Source organism: Apostichopus japonicus, chromosome 22, assembly GCF_037975245.1.
Source record: "Apostichopus japonicus isolate 1M-3 chromosome 22, ASM3797524v1, whole genome shotgun sequence".
In the NCBI taxonomy this organism is placed as follows: domain Eukaryota; kingdom Metazoa; phylum Echinodermata; class Holothuroidea; order Aspidochirotida; family Stichopodidae; genus Apostichopus; species Apostichopus japonicus.
Window position 1 is genome coordinate 9741697 of NC_092582.1, and position 21673 is coordinate 9763369.

The 21673-nt window shown below is 35.3% G+C and overlaps 1 protein-coding gene across 7 annotated transcripts in view; it reads left to right on the forward strand.

The window, feature by feature from the left end:
* Positions 1 to 21673, forward strand: part of LOC139964183 (E3 SUMO-protein ligase PIAS1-like) — a 59124-nt gene that overhangs the window by 29168 nt on the left and 8283 nt on the right. For 2 of the 7 annotated variants that reach the window (XM_071965587.1, XM_071965586.1), the window contains exons 2-3: positions 20215 to 20249; positions 21077 to 21122. The exons of 1 other annotated variant lie outside the window; for it this stretch is intronic. In XM_071965587.1, the coding sequence (XP_071821688.1) occupies positions 21095 to 21122 (28 nt within the window). In that variant the 5' untranslated portion in view covers positions 20215 to 20249; positions 21077 to 21094. Of the gene's footprint in view, positions 1 to 7104; positions 10805 to 17912; positions 18313 to 20214; positions 20250 to 21076; positions 21123 to 21673 lie in introns of those variants that run through there. 4 more of the 7 variants (XM_071965584.1, XM_071965582.1, XM_071965588.1 and 1 more) reach the window with 4 other exon arrangements.

A 21673-nucleotide genomic window follows, 5' to 3' on the forward strand; every position in this document is an offset into this window, starting at 1 on the left:
TGTTAGAACCTTATCCAATCAAGGTTACAACAAAACATTGAAAAATATGGGGGGGGGGGGGTCATTTCTGCTCTCAGTGTGCAATTATGCCATCACACATGTCTGCTCCATGTTCAAGCAAGGAAGTTCTACAACCTCCTTGGTTCAACTAGCAATTTTTCAAAAATGCAATTTAGAATGTGGATGCACCAAGATGCTTAGTTTACGTTCTTATTTTAGGTCCAAACTAAGAATGATCTATTCTTTGAAATTAAGGAGTGTATGTTAGAATCCCATTTATTTATGTGCGTGCTATACACATATTAAATGAACCTTTATCTAACAACATCAGCGAATTTCCAGATGAGTTTGGGGACATTTTTAATCAATTCATTACATACGAGCAATTAAAATTGGTTAAAAGAAAAACGCGGAAACAAATGCTTCAAAAGTGGTCGGACGAATTGTACAAAAGTGAAACAGAAGTGGTATGCGAGTAAGTTCAAGGTATAACTTAGATTATTAACTTAGTGTGGGTATCATTGCTATGTATTACCGAGGAATTATTTGTTGTTTTATTGCAACTCACGATAAACGAAATGTTTCAAAAATAAAGCTCCCTAAAGAATGAGTGTGCAGATCCCATTAAAACTTTATGCATTCAAAACATTCAAAATAATTCAAAATTTTGAAGGAACTATTATCCGAAGTTATTTTCCTGATAATTATGAGATATTTGTCAAACAATAATAGTATAGTAGAATTCATCACCGTCCACTGCTATAACGATATGCTCTAATAGCATTTCAAGTTATAATATACATACTGTAAAAAAGAATAAAATACGCCCATATAGCCAGACGTCGATATTTCCCGGAGCTAAGTTATTTAACAAAGAAAAAAAACACACTTTTTGGCAATGTTGTCTAGAGAAAATATAGCTAAAAACTGGAATTAGTATATAGAATTTAAAAGGAGGAAGCAGCGTTTGATATTGTTCGATATAACAATACATTCAACCAATTAGTTGAGACACTTCAACCAATTTAGACATTAAAACGGGATCAATTTGATTTACAATTTTCTCCATGCAATATATAGTAATGCTACTGTACAAACAGTTTCAGCCCAATTTGGTTTTGAAGAACTATTACTATTTAATGGAAAAACAAAATTTGCAATTTCTAGAATATTTTGATTAAATGATCTATTCGTCACCACTGGGTATCAACTAACACTGTTTTAACAGTAGTATGGTGGGCTCATAATTGACTCACTTAAGGATTTGGTAAACGATGTCTATCAACGAAATATCGAAATCACTCAACTGTATGCGTTTTTCTACATGTGTAGTTCCTCAGAAATGTAATGATCTCAACAGATTTATTGTTCTGTGCCTACGCAACGTACAATTGAGCAGAATTTGACCACAAATTGTCTGCCATGCCAAGTTCTTTCATACACCTAAATTGACACATTCGTCGATAAGCTAACTGTAGTATAGGCCTAAGTAACTGTAACTGTCTATATATAGTCCTTTCTGCTATACAAACCCTGCAATAGGATAGTTTGAAATTGTTCTTCCTGTACTAATTCACAGCAGGTATGGTAGGGGAGAAGGGGGGGGGTGTAAGTAAGAGGGACTGAAGGGTCGGAAATTTTTACCATGAGGACTCCGGAGAACATCGTGTCTAAAACAATGGAGTTATTTGGGATATCAATTAATTCTACAAGTGTTCCTTTCACGTGGTGAGCTGAATAGCTTTTACTTCATATACCGTGATATATGTATAGGAAGTGACGTTAGTGGTACAGTTTACATAAAACAGCATAAACTTAACACTTGGCTTTTTGTGTCAGTGAGTATAGCTTTGGTACCTTCCTTTTAATATTTTTAATTTAATATTGTATTTTCACCGAGATACATTACAATAATTTAACTGAGGCATTCCGTATTCTTTAGACTTGCTATAGCTATAAATATACTAATCTTTAATATTACCGATAACGTGCACCACTATAGACGCCGTGCATCTTCAATGCTTTGTATCTGCATATAAACTGATGTAAAGAGAACATTAAATGGGGCAACGTATTAATTAAGTTATCCGAACATAAAAAATGTTCATAATATATATATCAATCGATGACATATATTTTTTTTTACAAAGCAATACAATTTTGAGACGATTAATTGAATAGGTCATGTGACAGGTACTGAAATGAAGAGAGTAAGATACACAGTTAACAACCCGTCCACGGAAAAGAGCAACGTCGGTCATTTACGAATAGAACTTGTCATAGGTAAAGGATGTAAAAATATTGTTTCGCTTCCATAAAATAATATTAACATTATGCAGGATAGAGAGGTGATCCAATCTCAAACTAAACACGGGCGAATGCATGATTTAATAAAAAAGAGAGAGGGAGGGAGAGAGAGAAGTGGAGTTAGCCCTGGGTTACTTCAAGCCGACCCACATATAAGGGGAATCCCCACCCCCCTCCCCACCCCACCCAACACACACTCACACACATACATTTCCACTGGATCTGATCTAATACGATCTGAAAAGTCAGCCAAGCTATAGAGACTATATATACTCCCCAACTTCAAACATCCTGATCCCCCTAACCCTAGTCACTGCACTTGGAGACTGTAACCATGTGATCATCACGGTATAACACAGCTACGAGTCCTTTGAAAGAGGTATAAACCACAGTGCGATCTCTATACTGTGTACCCACATATGAAATGAAACCGGAGGTATACTATATGTCCGTGTTCCGCCCACGACCTTAAAACAATCTATAAACGTATAGCATCTCTTTGTTTACATATTAAGGAGGAAAATATATATATATATCTGGCATCGAAAGGAAACGCGGATTGGTTACTCATAATAGGCAGTCAAGGATGGTAACTAGCTTCCAAACAGTTAGTTTAAATAATGCGAGGTTATTACCAATCTCTTACACTATTTACAATATGTACTTAACTATCAGAGAGAGAGGGGGAGAGGGGGAGAGGGGGAGAGGGGGAGAGGGGGAGAGGGGGAGAGGGGGAGAGGGGGAGAGGGGGAGAGGGGGAGAGGGGGAGAGGGGGAGAGGGGGAGAGGGGGAGAGGGGGAGAGGGGGAGAGGGGGAGAGGGGGAGAGGGGGAGAGGGGGAGAGGGGGAGAGGGGGAGAGGGGGAGAGGGGGAGAGGGGGAGAGGGGGAGAGGGGGAGAGGGGGAGAGGGGGAGAGGGGGGAGGGGGAGAGGGGGAGAGGGGGAGAGGGGGAGAGGGGGAGAGGGGGAGAGGGGGAGAGGGGGAGAGGGGGAGAGGGGGAGAGGGGGAGAGGGGGAGAGGGGGAGAGGGGGAGAGGGGGAGAGGGGGAGAGGGGGAGAGGGGGAGAGGGGGGGTGGAGAGTGAGAGGTGGGGAGAAATTACATTTTACCTGCAAACATAATGCCTTACTTTATTTCCACAAAAGGCATGAAGTACAGTGAAGCTAGTTATAAACTATAAACATTTGCAAATTTAAAAAAAAGTAAATCATTCCATTTAAATTTGTATAAAACATTTTTCTTCATGATTATATTAACCAGTTAATGACTAGCCTACTGAGGGCAAGATGAATAAAAGCAATTGTTGCTGAATAAACTTTATGGTGAGACTAATTATCCGATTATGTATTAACATCAAAAGATTTTACAGCGTCAAGCAAATTCATACTGCAACTTTTAAGTCGTTACAGTGACGTCATTGGCCTCAGTCTTAATGTCACGTGGTAGTAACGGCACACTTTGTGAGTGGTAGCCGCACGTCGGCCTGGGAAGGTAGTTATTTCACGATTTATATGAATTTGGTAGAAGCCGAATGGTTTATGATTTACACTGTTGGCTTACTAATTAACAGTTTTAGCTCATTTCGAATTGCCTTCGTAGACCATTTCAGATGGGAAAATCGTGGATCTCTCCTGGATGAAAATGCCACTTTACTTTAGCCGACCAGGACTCGAACGAACGACCACCCAAGTGCTAGGTTTAATCGCAGGGAGTTGTTATGGAACAACTCACTGGTCTAATTACTTCTTACGCCACCGCCTTTATCCACTCCACCACATTGATACGAAACCGCCCAGCCCATCATGTAAAAAGCGACCTATACGCACATTGTCACTGATTTTAACGTATAGCTTTAATAATGTCACACGCTTGTCGCCCTCTCCATTCTGATCTGCTTTAGTGTCATGCTATAGCTTGAAATAGAAATAAAGCATTACTGTTAGCAAACTGCTTATCCACTAAAGAGCTTTATCCACTATAGAGCCTGTATAGTTTTCTCCTACCTCTCCTCTTGCCCCTGTTGGTTTCTTTCTTCTCTCCATCCCTTGTCTACTAATCCTCTTACATCTAGGCTCTTTGTGTCCACCCTGCTCATTAACCTGTCTGTATTCTAGTGTGTATTTGTTCATGCATTCTGTTACTGTTACTTGTCATTCAGCCTCTGAAGAAGATCCTGCTAGGATCGAAACGTCAGGCCCTCTTAGTTTTACACATGTTATAACTTGCTCATACTAATATAATTTTCCCGTGACGTTTGGGCTACCACCGAACACTCATTCAGAGAATGAAGGTTTTGTCACAGCAACGTTACGTCCCCTGTTAGTACGCAAAACCAAAAAGTTCATAACTCGAGAAACCTTGTTTCTTTTATCTCCAAAGGTTGAAGTAAGGTCCTGTCAAAACTTCGTTCAGTTTATTGAAACGAGTTATATTAATAGTCATATATTAATAAGCTATGTATAAATATACACCAGTGGTGAAAAAAAAGGTAACATGTAGTCCAGTTAATTAGAGAAATTGACTCAGTTAGCTTGGTGTAGAAAGTTAAAATAACCATGAACAGTTTAAGAGAGCCCTAATGACGGAGTTGATATTACAATAGACACTGATTCTCATGGTTTTATCAGGGAGTTGTTATGGAACTTCCTGGTTTTATCGGTTAAAACATGGTAAAGGTGAGGAATAATTGTTCATCTGATGTCAAACCGATGCGTCTTACAATTTAGTCTCAAAAATGTGTTACAAATTTACGAACCAGTTCCTACTGAGAAGACATTACAAACAGAAAATCCTAGGCAAACAAAACATATCCATAACGATTGATACACCCGGTACTCATAGCTAGTACAGTAAACTCATAGCTAGTACAGTAACTACTGTTCATGTTCCACAACCGTGCATCAGTAACTATACTGCACTGTGTTCGAAACACGGTAAACATGTGTTACAGTTGGCACAGTAATTACTGGAAAGCTGTTACACGTTGAACTACGAGTCCGACAGGTGAAAATTTGCACTAATTATAAAAATAATAATAATAATTTTTTTTAATTTAATTTTTTTTTAAATTTGCAGTAAGAAAAAACTTGAAGTAATTATTGTGCCACCTGTAACACATGTTACCGTGTTACGAACACAGCGCAGTATTTACTGATGCACGGTTGTGTAACATGAACAGTATAGTTACTGTACTAGCTATGAGTATTGGCTGATTGATAAGACTAACGATTGGCGATTGACTAGACTGAACTGACTGGAATGGAATGGACTAAAGATTGACGTTTGACTGGACTAACGATAACAATTGACATGAACAGGAGAAAGAATGGTGATGCGAATGAAATAAAACGATGGTAATTACTAATTAGCGAGTTCAGTGCGTGATTTTGTCATGATATGTTACGATGCATGCTGAAATAAACCATGCTAACTCCCCCAATATAGACGGCGCTCACCAATCGCTGGTGGCTAGCTGTTGGAAATTCTCCTTCTGTTCACCTGTCCGATACATTATATTCGGACAGTTTTAAATGTTAATGGTTTGAAATATGTTATAATGGTACTAATACATAGGTCGGTTTTAACCGATTAACGGTTCCTCACGTTTACCAGTTTTAAAAAAAGCCATAAGAATCGGGTGCTCAGTCATATTTTGTTTAAAATTTCAGTAGATTAGTAAAAAGACCATGTGTCTACTGAATGAAAGCATAAAATAAGGCCCTCCGATATTTCTGAAGGGCTTCGTGTGAAGCCTTAGTCTAGCATTTATATCAATAGCCTCGAATTTATAAGCCATCAGTTGTGATACATAGAAATTAAGAAATTAAGCACACAAATGACCATATATTACAATTTAAATCGATGAAAGTTATATATGACCAACTACAGATCAAACTAAAATGAATAAAGTTACATGACTGTACTTTAAATGATTGATTTAGCCAGGATAGGTCGATTTAAATCACACTGATTTAACTCACTGATCTCTGGCAGTCCCGGGTTTGTTTTAAATCAAAATGGGTTTACTTTATTTTCAACTGAGATAAATTTTTGAAAACAAATATTCAAAACTATGCTTAATCACTCATTAAACATGCAGATCTAATGCAGTAGGTTGCAGTAAGTAACATGTAATCATCTAAAATGACAGAGAATGTCAAAACAAACAAGGAACACATTAACACCAGTTTAGTCGCCTTAGTACTCGGTATTTACTTCTGTAATGTCTCACACAAAATTACACATGAGCCTAAAGTGTGTCAATTTGTTAATATATTAATGTAACTACTAAAATATTTTCATATTTTGAAGGTTTTTTTTTTACGTTTCAATACACGCATGCAAATTTAACAATAAGTATTTAGGTCAGGAAAAACGTTCATAACAGACATGCGCCTATACCTACGACTGATCAACAGTGCTGTATTTTAGTTACTATACACTTAGCGTTAACATGGCATACTCGTTGAATTAGGAATATGATGTGATTACTTCATTACTGAATTAAACATGGATAGGATCAATCTTAGCAGTAGGTTGCAGTAAGTAACATGCAATCATCTAACATGACAAAGAATGTCAAAAAAAGGAACACATTAACACCAGTTTAGTCGTTTTAGTACTCGGTGTTTACTTTTGTAACGTCTCGCACAAAATTACACATGAGCCTAAAGTGTGTCAATTTCTTAATAGATTAATGTAACTACTAAAAATGGTTCATATTTTTAAGTTTTTTTCTTACGTTTCATTACACGCATGAAAATTTAACAATAAGTATTTAGGTCAGGAAAAACGTTCATAACAGACATGCGCCTATACTTACAACTGATCAACAGTGCTGTATTTTAGTTACTATACACTTAGCGTTAACATGGCATACTCGTCGAATTAGGAATATGATGTCATTACTTCATTACTGAATTAAACATGGATAGGATCAATCTAATGCAGTAGGTTGCAGTAAGTAACATGTAATCATCTAATATGACAAAGAATGTCAAAAAGGAACACAGTATAACACCAATTTTGTCTTTTTGGTACTCGGTGTGTACTTCTGTAATGTCTCACACAAAATTACACATGAGCCTAAAGTGAGTCAATTTGTTAATAGATTCATGCAACTAATAAAAATGGTTCATATTTTTAAGTTTTCTGTTTTGTTTTTTTACGTTTCACTACACGAATGAAAATTTAACAATTAGTTTTGAGATCAGGAAAATTTAACAATTATATCTACAACTGATCTACAGTGTTGTACTATAGTTACTACACTTAGAGTTAACATGGCATACTCGTTGAATTAGGAATATGATGTGGTTACTTCATTACTGAATTACAATCAACTTGCTTCTCTCAAAATGTTTGCATGATTCGTTTCTTTCTCATCTGGAACTGGAAGCAAGGGTGTTGGATAATTACTAAGTGAAAATAAAAATACTGTTTTTTTTTTTTATTTATTATATTCTCATGAGATGAATGGTGTACTGACGCACAGAAGGTCAAAATTAATATTTCTTGACTCTTAAGATATGTTTCTCTTTATTAAATGTTTTAGCTATCCTACACGCTCTAAAAAAAAAACATCGAAGATGAAATACATAACATTTAATAAAAAAATGGACATGCGATTTAAATGATACAAAAATGATTTAGAAACATTTTTTGTTCTATTTTCTTCTCTTTTTCTTTTTAATAGACATAAAAGTTATGTTGCTCTTTCCAAGCCACCAAGTATTGTCAATTATATAAGACTACAACATAATTCATATATGTATCGACCATATCTTTCATTTGAATTTTAAGAAATTGGGAAACATTTTATAGAAGATTCCGGTAATATTAATGAAATAAAACAAAGATTTAGCCTCTTCCTATTTCAACTAAATAAAATGTTGGATACATGCATGGTCCATGCTGATACTACGGGTATACTCTATTTAAACACTTTACATATGCATGAATGGAACTGCTTAGCTCATGTGCAGGAATAATGGCGTTCTATTTGTATACATAATCTGGGAAATGTTCTATTTTATGAACTGAATGTTATTCACCATTTTCTTCCTAATTCTCAGATCTGCATTTTGCGTTGTAAACTAACATTATGTATAGAGGCCTATGTGGTGTAATCGATCTGAATATTGACATTAAGCGAATTATCACGTCCACATTACTAACTACAAAGACGAAAAGTGTGCTCTCCAATTATTTTTCTTCTATATTATTACCCTCGTTTTACTATTTCAAACCGTTTCAGACCGTTTTGGCAGACTTTAATATAAATGAAATAAAGCAAAGATTTAGCCTCTTCCTATTTCAGCTAAATAAAATGTTCGATACATGCATGGTGCATGCTAATGCTACTAGCATACTGCATTTAAAACAATCTAAATATGCATGAATGGAACTGCTTAGCTCATGTGCTATTTGTATACATAATCTGGGAAATGTTCTATTTTATGAACTGCATGTTATTTACAATTTTCTTCATAATTCCTAGATCTGCATTTTGCGTTGTAAACTAACATGATGTATAGATACCTATGCGGTTTAGTCGATCTGAATAATGATATTTAGCGAATTATCACGTATACACATTACTACAAAAGACGAAAAGTGTGCTCCAATTATTTTTCTTCTATAATATTACCCTCGTTTTACTATTTCAAACCGTTTTCAGACCGTTTTGGCAGACTAAACTAACATATTATGTTGTCAGGTACTTTATCTCCCATTCAATGAGTATAATTTTACTTTTCAAATTGGGACAAATTCTACCTAAAAATGCATATATACATGAACGGATTGATATATCTGTTGCAAGTGCATGTAATATATTAAGGTATTCTGAATACTGATCACTAATGGTCAAAGACACTTTGTTTTTAATTCTTTTGTGCATTTATTTACTGTATTTATTATGCATAACATATGTGTTTAGAAATATCTTTCAAGTGGATCACTACACTAAGCCGGGTATAAAGTTGCGGAAGAAATGTATTTGCTTAGACACATCGATTGAGAGTACGTACTTCTAAAAGGTCGCCTGTACGACATTAAGAAGGTGTTTTAGTTTTATAAGTCAGTCTCAACTATACTGCTCAACAAAAGACAAAACAATTTCAGGAACTCAACTAAACAAATATTACTTAAAAAAATCAATCAAGCAACTGTTAAATTCCCTTTGCATTCTTTATATTGCGGCATAACTATACAAAGATTATTCTGTGTACACATGGGAGTCATGCAGTGAACTATCGCGTATAGCTCACAAAACTAAAACAAAGTTTATAGCCTACCTGATGAAATAAATATTCTTTAATACAATCGGCTTTAATGGCAGTTTTCTTTTAGATACTTGCAAGAAGTAGACAATTAATTTGTTAGGAAGACAATCTTTAGACATTTATGAAATTCTTAGAAATTTGGTTAGCATGATTAAACTTTGTGCCACACCAACATTTTACGTGTAGTTCTTCTGCATGCAAGATAGTCAAGATTTACTAATCATTGCTAACACAACATTTTCTCTGATTTCTTCAATATAAAGTGTGTCTTTTTTCTTTCTTTATTGACCGTAAGCTCAATATTATATAGTTTTGTTTTGTATCATTTCTATCAGCCCAGCCCCCTAAATCCTTCTTCTTACAAGAAAACCTTTTTAATTAATGATGCAACTTTAAGCTCAATGACAATTTACTCTACCAAACTGTGTATGCTACCAGTATACGCAAATTTAAATTTCATTTCCTAAGGTTGTGTTTCCTATTTTTCTCCTACCTTACCTATAATTTCTTGCAAACATCAATCTAGAAATCGCAAAGTGCACAGAAAAGAAAATTCGCTAAACACCTACCTTCCCGTGTGTAAATATAGGCATCCTGTTTGGTTGAGATTACTCTATTTTTATACAGTTCGCAATTGCGATTTCCAAGCTCATACTATAGAACCAATATACAATGAAGTCTCGTCTCATATCAAAAACGAATGTTCGAAATCCCCGCCTCCAAATGCAAAAGTCGTCGACGGGTGCATGAGCGTATACTTAACGTTATGTGGTAACGCGAAATCGTTTCAGTAAAACAGGCTTTCAACTCAAACCGACGCTGGATTCTATTTTTTTTTTTTAATTCTCCAAGGAACCGTTTGCTGATTGTGCTGAAAGATGTATGTGGGAGTTGTATCATGAACATGCCACCGACGCAAGCATAAATGGCGGGAAAATTGATATGTCTCAGTCTGTATGGTCACTGATATATTTGCGATATTACTAATAGTGCTGACGTCATCAAATAGAACTCATGTGATGGTGATTACCTTATGCGGAAACTAGCAACGTCATCATTTGTAAAAGACGGTAGATATTTGTGAACGTGTGCAGTGGCTGCACAATGTCATTCCAGGTACCGTGTACTGAAGTTTAAGTAAAATTTGTATATTTATATACAATGGATTTGTCAGTTATGTTAATTGTGGATAACTATATCTTGATGGATGCCGGTAATATAACTTGACTGATTATAATATAAATATTCATTTCTATTAGCTATATGAACATTTTGGTTTCATTTTGAGGGGGAAGACAAAGAAGGAACGAAATATGACAACTAATTCTTGAACAGCTTTACTGTAAAGTCAATAAGTGATTATGATTTTGCAACTGTGTAACATATATGGTAGGCCTATACCTACGCACGTAATATATAGGCTAATGATGAAAGTCATCGAGGACGTATCTCTAGCTTAAAGCTATACAAATTGATTAAGAATCATATAAATTCCAGTGACGTTGTATTAATATTGTTTTATGTGTTTTGAACTGTTGTGCCACAATTTTTTGCCACTGTATCTTGATTTTTGATATAGTTGTTATCTTTTTGTCTTTTCGTTTTGGCCAAATTACATAATACATACAGATTGATTTGTGCATGACATATTCATCCAGTTTGGAAGAAAGGGAAGGAGAAGAGTATATTTATCGTACTTTTCTGCCCAATTCCAATAATTTAGTATTTCCAGATAGAAATCAATATTTACTCATATAATACAAGGACAGTCTGATCAGACACTAATCTAATCGTCTTTTTCTTTGATTCTTATTTATACCTTCTTTTTTTGTTTTCAGTTTGTTAAGACTGATGTCGTGAAAAATGTTTAGAAAAGTCCTTTACTTTTAAAAATGTCATCGAAAATGGCAATGAATTCAATTGTAAATATTGAAAAAAATGTAAATATCGAGAAAAAAAAATGGAAGAACTCAGTTTAACCGTTGGTTGAAGTTGCAAGACAATTTTTGTATTTGTATTTAAAAAAAAACATTGATCAATAACAAGAAAGCTAAACCAAGTCCCATAGGACTATCTCTGGTGTAATTTGCTTATAAATACATACAAATAAAGTCGAATTTCCCCTCACCCCACCCTCCCCCCTTACCGTTAGCAATAGTTAAAGACGGATCGCCACCAATCATGGAATATATAGGAATATTTATGGATCAGGTGACTTGAGTTGACTGAGGCAAAGGGTTCGAATCCCATTCTAGTCAATAATTTATTAACATCATTAAAAATAAAGTTATTAGTTGATTGCATTACTACAGAAGGTCTTCATCGATAGTTTGTACAATGAAAATGTTGTTCATCAGCTTACCATAGAAGTTTTTTTTTTTCTGAGGGCGGGCTGGGGGTGGTGGGGATAAACCAATATAACTTCTTGTGCAGTATTAGTGAGAATTTATTTTAAATGATGTTTACTATAACATAAACAAGAAACTATTATATATGTTGGAAACTGTACATATACACTCCACCGTTTATTAGTTTTAATTTACATAATAATTATATTTTGCATCATGCATGGATGTATTGCAAGTGAAAATGTAGAGTTGACTTGCGGAATATCTTTCAGAAAGAAAAACATATTTTGTAAAATTATGAGGAATTAGGGTGCGAAGAGAGTATAGGGCACCGATTTTAGTTAGAATTGTTTGAGCACATACAAGGCAATAAACTGAAGTAAAAAACAAAAAACTACGGTAATCCATTTCAATGTTCTCTCCACCTGAGCAAATGTTGATATTCCGATACGGTACATCATGCAATGACAGCATGAGCAGGTGACCAGATTGCACAATGCTTCCGATATGCTACACATATTTTGCGCAATGCTAGCATGATGTTGCGCAATGCAAACATGTAGTCTGCAGTCAAGAAAATGTGGGAACCCGCACTCCACCCATCCTGTATCCGCGTCTGCTTATAATTAGCATTATGTTGGATCTATACTGCATTGTACTAAGTTTGAAGGTCAGATTGTAAATTGGTTAATTATTGCTTTCATCTCTCGTGAATAAAACAAAGGTTATAACTTGTCAAAATGCTCCGAGTTTTCTCCTCAGCTCTACGCAGCAGGCCTATTGTTATACAAATCCGAAATTACTAACAACTTCAGTGATAGACCACGTTTCTTTTCTGTTCCTTGTTTTTTAAATCAAATTATTGCAATGCCCATTAAAGTTAGTTAGAACAGTTGTGAAAACAGTATAGTAAGGCTGGCTAAGTTGCATTCGTATAAACACTTTTCCGGTAAATGTATAGCAAATAACTGATGTTACTCGAATAGGTAAACCGTGGTAAAGGCATAATATTAGTCATGCGTTATACATTGCTACAATCAAACTATATGCGCTTCAACATCTACAGACAAATTAAAATATTTGTCTTTTAACTGCAGCTGAGTAAAACCGTTAATGGCATAATTTGCATATTAAAAAAATTATAATGTATAGATTTATACTCACTCATTCAAGCACATACAATGGTTGATTTATCTGAATAACTTTAAACTAAATTTTACCTCATTTTTTAGTTATTTTTTTCTGTTTTGTGTGTATAAATTATAATGTTTGTAGTAACTGTCTGCAGAAATGAGGATAATACCTAAACTTAATAACTAACATCAAAATGTCAACACTTGAAAATGGTTTCAAAATTATCTCATCTATAGCCTGTTTTTTTTTTAAATGATTTTGGAAACCTCTTCAGCGACTGGCATTTTGCAATTTACCTCTGGTAACTTCTGGCCATAAACGTTAGGCTCAATTGTATAATTTAATTTCTCCCATATGTAAAGTTTCTGACAAATACATCATTTTTTATTTATTTATTTTTTTAATAATGAATAAAAAAATTAAATTTACCAGTTAGCCGAAATCATGTATAATATTTCTAACTGTAATAATCACTACTACTAAAGGAAAAATCAAGGCAGTGGCTTTCAACATAATAGTAAGATTGCAAAAATGGCGAAGAAGCTAAATTTTGGGATACAAATGTCAGTTCTGAAAATTAATCAATGTTTACAATAATATTCATCAAACAATGACCCCGCCCCCCTCCTCCCTCAAACACACCTTCTTACCCCAGCTTTCTGGATCGTTTAAAATGTGTACATTTAAATATTTACTATCTTTTTATTTTTTTATTAAGAAATCAGTTTGCCAATTACAAGATACATTGAACACAAGGCAGGACAACACTAAAATTTTATCTTTAATGTTTTGATTTTTAATTTAATTTAACTCGAAATATAACGTCATACAGCTTGACTGAAACGTAAAACTTATTACAAATATATTTCAATGTTTCTATGAAAATATAATAGGATTTATTGGACTTGCCTAAACATGTATAGGCAATAGATTTGGTTTCAGGTAGAACAACTTTGGGATAGCAATATAGTAAACGATTCAACATTAAAATATTGTACTGAAATATTTTATAGCACAATTGAGATACGGACTTTATTTATAGCCTGTATGATGCAAGAATCAAGTTTTTTCTGGAAGAAATAACGATAGATTCCATTCGAATATTAACTGACAACTATTTATAACAATCACATTACTTTAAAACCTGTAACGGATGGGATGTGTGAGAAGGGGAGGATGTGTGGGAATTCTCATTAAATGTGGGGCGCAATAAGAGACTAAAGCAAACGTATTTCTTATTTGACGAAATGACTTTAAATGAATATTTATAGAACAATTATATTTCTTCTTTCACTGTCAAATTTGACTTAAGGTACACTTTACCCCGCAACGTTATTATATTTTTTACGTACAAATTGTTATATTAATTATGCCGTTGTTTTCGATGTGATAAATGTAACTCACCATTTGTCGCTGACATCGTATAACTCTGAATCCATGAAAATAACATCAAAGAAAAATCGAAGAAACTAACTTAAAAAAAAAACTATTTCTATGTCGACCAAGCTCAATTTCACCAATTTTTGGAATGTGTAGAACGCGACATATCTATTACATGATCGCATCGGCCCAGCTGCTTCCAAATACAACAATCGACTGAAACTAAAACTTGCAACATCGGATCTATTGTTTCCAAGAAAGCTTACTGTCTGTATTTCAGTGGCGTTGAGTCTGCACATTTTCTATTTTCGAAGTCACAATAGGCTTTGCGGTTAAGGTCATCGAAATCAATTTTAATAAAAAAAGTGCGAAGGTTTTGAAACTTTAATTCCGAAAATGTTTCGATGTATTCCTATACCTGGCGAGAATGAAATGTCACTGAAAAGTTGACGGTGGGGGGGGGGGGGTAGGAGGAGGGGGTAACCGGGAGACACACTCAGACACAAACACAAACGGACACTATTTTTTCATCATAATCGTTTGGCAAAAGAGAGCCGTAAAAGAACGCACCAACATTTGTGATGGACTTAAGCTATAGATTAAGCTTTTGCAATCTAAACCTGTTTTTGATCTGGTATAGGTCAAGAATTAAAGAACAACAAAAGATAAATAGTTGTTGTCTCTAAAGCTATGGAGGTTTTAAAAATATTCCACTCTTAAATATGCTAACACAGAATGACCCCATAAGGCTTTCAGCCGTAATGATGTCGGCCCCTCTGTGCAGGCCTAAATGTTGATGTTATTCCATTGTTTTTATAAATTCCAATAATTCAACCCAAACGTGTTCTTTCAAATTCATATAAACATAAGGGCACCAAAACATGTATGACATTCAGTACCATTTATCCATGAAATAGTTGTAACATATTGTAAACATGTCAATTGAGGTTATGAAAGTCTTATGTTTTTCCCATTTTAGAGTATGTGTTGTGTTGCATCTCGGGAACTGACTGAAATGGTCTGTCTATTAGACTAAAGCCTATATTGTTCACTACTTTAGTCCATAACATTCACTCGTTTAAAAGGGTCAATTCTCAAACATTAAAAGTTTCATGGAAATCCAATCTGGACTGTAGCATGGTCTACAACACATGTACTTTAATGTTATATGCTTAACGTGATCCATTTACCTGCAGTCCTTCGTACGTTAAGCCTGCCGCTGCTCTCTGTATGATATAGTATATATATATATATATATATATATATATATAGCGCAAATTCCTTCCGTTGCACTCGTTTGCGCATGCGGCGGTATCATGCCTACATTTTGAATGATGCATATTTTGGTTGGGTCGTGCGAATATATATATGAACCATATGGCGTTTGAAAGAAACTAGATATCAAAATTCCATTACATAACATTCATTGTAATTAATAAGCTTGACCATTTAATCAAGTTTTATTTCGAATCATTCAAGGACAGGTCGAAAAATGTCCGATCTGCTTTTGCGTATTGTTAATCTTAGATGACGATGACGATGCTAAAAAAAAAAAGAAAGATATACGGACTCATCATACAAGTTTGTTGTTGACACATCATACATGCTTTTAACAATCAGCCATCTGATTTTAAACAACTTCCTTGAGATTAGTATTCAACTCTACAACAGATCTACCAAGTATTAATAAAACAGAAAACAAAACAAAAAAATTGATAAACCATAAATACCCTTTCTGATAATTTTATTTTTCATTGATTAATGTGGTATAGATTAGTAATGTTAATTCCATACGATGCATCATTTCGTGGCACTACTGAAACTCATTCTTATACCTGCTTTAATCAGTTACAAATACTGCATCACTGTGGCACTTTATTAAATATCGTAAATTAACGGAAGAATCGTATATTTGTACATTTGGACTGGTATATATACTTAATCTTGAGAATGGGCATTGGAGAAATACTCGATTTCTGATATAAAATAGTAAATAGACTCAATTTATTTTGAGTGAAATTAAAAGGGACAAGATGGTTTTGCTTTGATCACTTAAAATTACAGCAATCTCAATGATTTAGCAATAAATTATAATATTGAACGCTATCATTGGCGATAAACATTGAAATGCTGTTTCAACTGAATTTATCGACGAAAAGATCAGACCCAAGGGTTTGTGAAAAATTCATCAATTTACAAGCTTTTTTTTTATGTGATTGAATTTTTGTCTTTGATTTGTAATATACTGGTTTGTATTATTGTGTAGCATAGCAGATAGGTGTTATAGGTAGCTTCACGTCTTGAACGTATATTTTATATTTCAATAAAGTGATATTTTTCGTAATTATTTGTTACATTTATATAAGTAAGAACTTGCAATATTTATTGGTAGGCCTATCTGTTGTGTCGGCAATCAGGACACCCACTTTCTGATAGCCTCTCAGAAATTAATATGTTGTGTAATAATGAAGTCATATGTATGTATGTATGTATGTATGTATATGTGATCTTCCCGCAAGCAGGAACTCGCGAAAGAAGCCATGGAGGCTTGTAGACTCGCAAGCTGACCGAAGCCAATCTCTCGGCACACATCCATTTAACGTCCATGTCAGGAAGTTGTTATTGAACAACACCTTTGCCAGACGACACACATTGCTGTCGGCGGGGAATCGAACCGGGGATCTCATGACTGGGAGACGCCGGCGTTAACCACTAGGCTATACACTCCGCCCATATTGCCTGAACTTTCTCGTATTTGTTACTCCTAAAACATGTAATAGACGACCCTTCACCCACACCCCACCCCACTCCCACACATCATTATTGCCTATGGATACATGAATTGGTTTCCATAAAGCACAGAGAGGGGAGGGGGGGGGGGGGAATAATTACCCATTGGTTCTTTGAAGCAATTTCAGTTTTGTGCCACCTTTGTCAAACTAAAGACATCAAAACAAATATAAAGGCCCTGAAATGAATATGAGATCCCTTTATTGCTATATTTCATAAATACAGGACTAATCCTGTTCTTGAAAGTAAATCTCAGAAATAAGGTAACGATATATTCTTTTCTTCCCACAGTGTTGTTTGAATACACCTGTAATTAGGGTTTGAGTTGTCACCATGTTAAACGTATAACAGTTTCATCAAATAAATGAGTTGGTCAGTGTGAATTACACTACTTGTTATATATACGGCCGTTCTATATACAACGTGCTCCAATCAGAGTATCTTATCACATATAGCTTCGAAGATGCCTAACGTTTCTCACGTGCCTAAGATCATTGTTAATACTGATCTGGACTTCTCGTATCGTTACACGTCATTTTAAAGTATAAAAAAATGATCACACTTTGGGGTATGGGATGCTACTGCAAAACATAACCTCAATTGATCTCAACTTCCCCTCCCCCCCCCCTCCCACCCCATCCCAACCTCCAACCCTATACCCTCTCATAACAAACAAACATTCATAGGGGCCTATCTACAGGCCTATACTGAGCAAGATAAATAAAAACATGGCTGACCGTAATAGCTGCATGGACATAGTGACTTTATGTTCTTTCACAGTTCAGGGAATTTCAACTTAGCCTTAACACAAATCCGGACTGGAAGTAAATACAATAATACTCTCTAAGTGGATTACACGGCGTTTCCATAGAAACTAGAAACTCACTGAAAGAGACAGTTAATCTCAATTAAGTACTGAATAACATTCTTATTAGAATTAAAGTCCACCGTTAATAGACACCCTCGAAGAAAACTACACTAACAGTCGGTGTGCATCGAGGCACCTTCTGAAAAGTTGTCTTGTATTAAGAAAAAAACAACATGGAACGGGCAGTGGAGAAAGCAAAAGGTAAGAGTTACAGAGAAAGGTGAAAGAACATTGCAAATAAATAAACAGGCAGATTCAACATACCAGCATCGATGTCTATTTGACTGCAGGCCAATACTCTTCATATACAGTTTCAACAACACGAATGTAGCCTACCAACTACACACGTACTGCAATAGTTTACCTGTCATTTCGTGAAATACATCCCCATGTGTAAAGCCGTACATAATTTCTGATTCTATGATTTCAACTAGATAAACTCAGTGCTGATAAAAAAAATGTTACTATTTGGAATGGAATCACTTCCGATCGGTGTATAACGTCAAAAGGGAAATATATGTATATATCATGTAACTGGGCGGAAATTGCCTAATCAGAAAATTATATTTGTCCACAACCTTTCGTCACATCAGAGATATAGGCCTACATAAACAACAACCACCAAACAATTACTTCAATATGCAATATTGTATATTTAACGATATCTCATTAATGGCATTTTGTGATATGTGAAGTTGGCTATAAACTACGGTGGCCATATACGGTATATTATGTTAGAGGGAAATAAAGTTCATTGGAATACGCGTCATCCCCTTTACTTCCCCCACCGCACCCCACTCCATCCCACCCCATATTAATAGCAAATGCATTGATAGTAACTAGTAAATTGGAAAATAGCCACTGGGTGAGCAAGAACAAGCTGCTGCCCAGTTAAATTATTCTTAGTGCATGTACTTTACTGAATGCCGCCCTATCCCACTTCCCCACCCCTGGTAAAATCATAGGCGTAGGAGCCCAATTTGATTGGGGGGGGGGGGGCTGTAACGGCTTGCCCGAAAAATATAACCAAAATTTTTCGCGCTCCGCGCGTTCAGCATGTTATTGTGCATATCATATAGGCATTCATCGGTTATTACAACACATACCAATAACATACAATCATTTCCCGTGTTATTACCCTTCCATATTGGTTTATAATTATTGGGGAAGTCGTTAAAACAATAATGATAATAATAACATAAGTTTTACCATTGAAAAACACATTGCAAATTATTCTTCTTTCAGTAGGTGCCCGAAAAATTCTCAGCATATTGACCGAATTTTATCACCAAAAATTGAAAAACACACTGTAAATTATTATTCTTTTAGTAGGTGCCCGAAAAATTCTCAGCATATTGCCGAATTTTATCACCAAAATTTGTAAAACACACTGCAAACTATTCTTCTTTCAGTAGGTGCCCGAAAAATTCTCAGCATATTGCCGAATTTTATCACCAAAATTTGAAAAACACACTGCAAATTATTATTCTTCAGTATAGGTACCCGTAAAGTTCTCAGCATATTGCCCGAATTTTATCATCAAAAATTGAAAACACATTGCAAACTATTTTCCTTTCAGGAGGTGCCCGAAAAATTCTCAGCATATTGCCCGAATTTTATCACCAAAAATTGAAAAACACACTGCAAATTATTATTCTTTCAGTATAGGTGCCCGAAAAATTCTCAGCATATTGCCGAATTTTATCACCAAAAATTGAAAAACACACTGCAAATTATTATTCTTTCAGTATAGGTGCCCGAAAAATTCTCAGCATATTGACCGAATTTTATCACCAAAAATTGAAAAACACACTGCAAATTATTCTTCTTTCAGTAGGTGCCCCCCCCCCCCCCGCCTCCTACGCCTATGGGTAAAATAACTCTAAACCTGGTCTCACACAGTTACACACGCATAACTTATAGAGCATATTAAGTGCCGTAGAGATATACGTGTGTTACTTCATTTTTAAGCAACAATTGGTCTAATTCACTTCATGTTTAATATCGTACAGCTGACTGATTACATGTATCTCTATGCATGGAAAAGACTATAGCCAGAGCTTACTGAACAAGTTTTTTCATGTTTTATCTTTTCCATTTCAGAGAAACCATACAAGTATCTAAAATTAGGCACAGGGGTGAGCAATCTTTTGTTTCGGTTCGCTTTGTTTTTACTCTGTCATGTAGACCTTTACGTCACGTGGATCAGGCTTTGTAATATTCACATGTTCGTATCGGATAGCCCTAATTCTACGGGGTCTTTTTTTTTTTTTTGCAAACATGTACTCCCATCCTCTGAGATTTTTCCACAAGCCGCTGATCATATTGAATTTTTCACTTAAATTTTGTTTGGAGTCATGCAAGATACTGTTTTTGTATTCAATATAATTTTCACACCTTAACATGATGTTGGCTTTTTAATTATTTTATTTATGTATGTATGTATGTTAGATCCTCCTGCAAGCAGGATCTCGCGAAGAAGCCTCATTGGCTTATCAAAGCCGCAAGCTGATCGAAATCAGTCTCTTACATTCATATTTAACATCCATGATTATGAGTTGTTAATTGTCAACAACTGTCAACTCTGTAACTGGGTTGTTAATTGTCAACAACTCTGTAACTGGACGACATATACATTAATCTGGGAGTGACTCGAACCGGGGGCTTTACGGTTGAAAGGCATCGGCGTTAACCACTGAGCTAACACTCCTAATTGTTGTTACGTTGTTGTTACGCTTATGTTGTTACGCTTTGTTGCCAATAGTTTCATTACATTTAAATGTACTACTTTCATGAAATATCGGGGACACATATTGCGACGCGATTTCTCATGTCTCTCTGCCCATTCCTCCCCCGCCCCCCCTCCACCCATTCCTCCCCTCCCCTCCCCGCCCCCCACCTCCACCCATACCAACCGAACCCTTGCTATACGGTCCTGTAAAGCCTTTATTTCTTTCTTCTTCAGGTATATTTCTTCATCGTTATGCCAGTTAAGAAGTCATTAGATTTAAGTAAGTTATTGTTATGTATGCCAAAAACAGAAATCGAACCAAACGTCTTAAACTTTGACATTTCTAATATTTTTCGTACCCCCCCCCCCCCATGTGAATCGGATATATCAATCGATTACTGAATTAAAATAATCACAACCATACTCATAAGAATTCATATCTGAATGGTGAGACTTAAAGAACGTAACTGACGTTAAGTGGAATGATCAATTGTTATTTATATCACTGAGAAATTATTGTCTTATTTATCCCATAATATGTTCATTTTGACATTCCCTGCAAGGAAATACCCCTTCTCTACCCACCCTTCATCAAATGATAGATATGCTATAATATCTTAACAAGTTACAAGAAACTCTAAGTACCTCTCTGGCGGTACTTGTAGTACGAGTACAACATCATGTATGAGTATATGGGTACATCGTAAAAAATGGTGTGTGTCTGGAATGCACCTTTAAAACAAACTCGATCATTTTCCCCACTCTGTTCAAAATGGTTACACTATATTCTCATTATAATGTTTTTGATTAATCTATATGAAAATATATTCT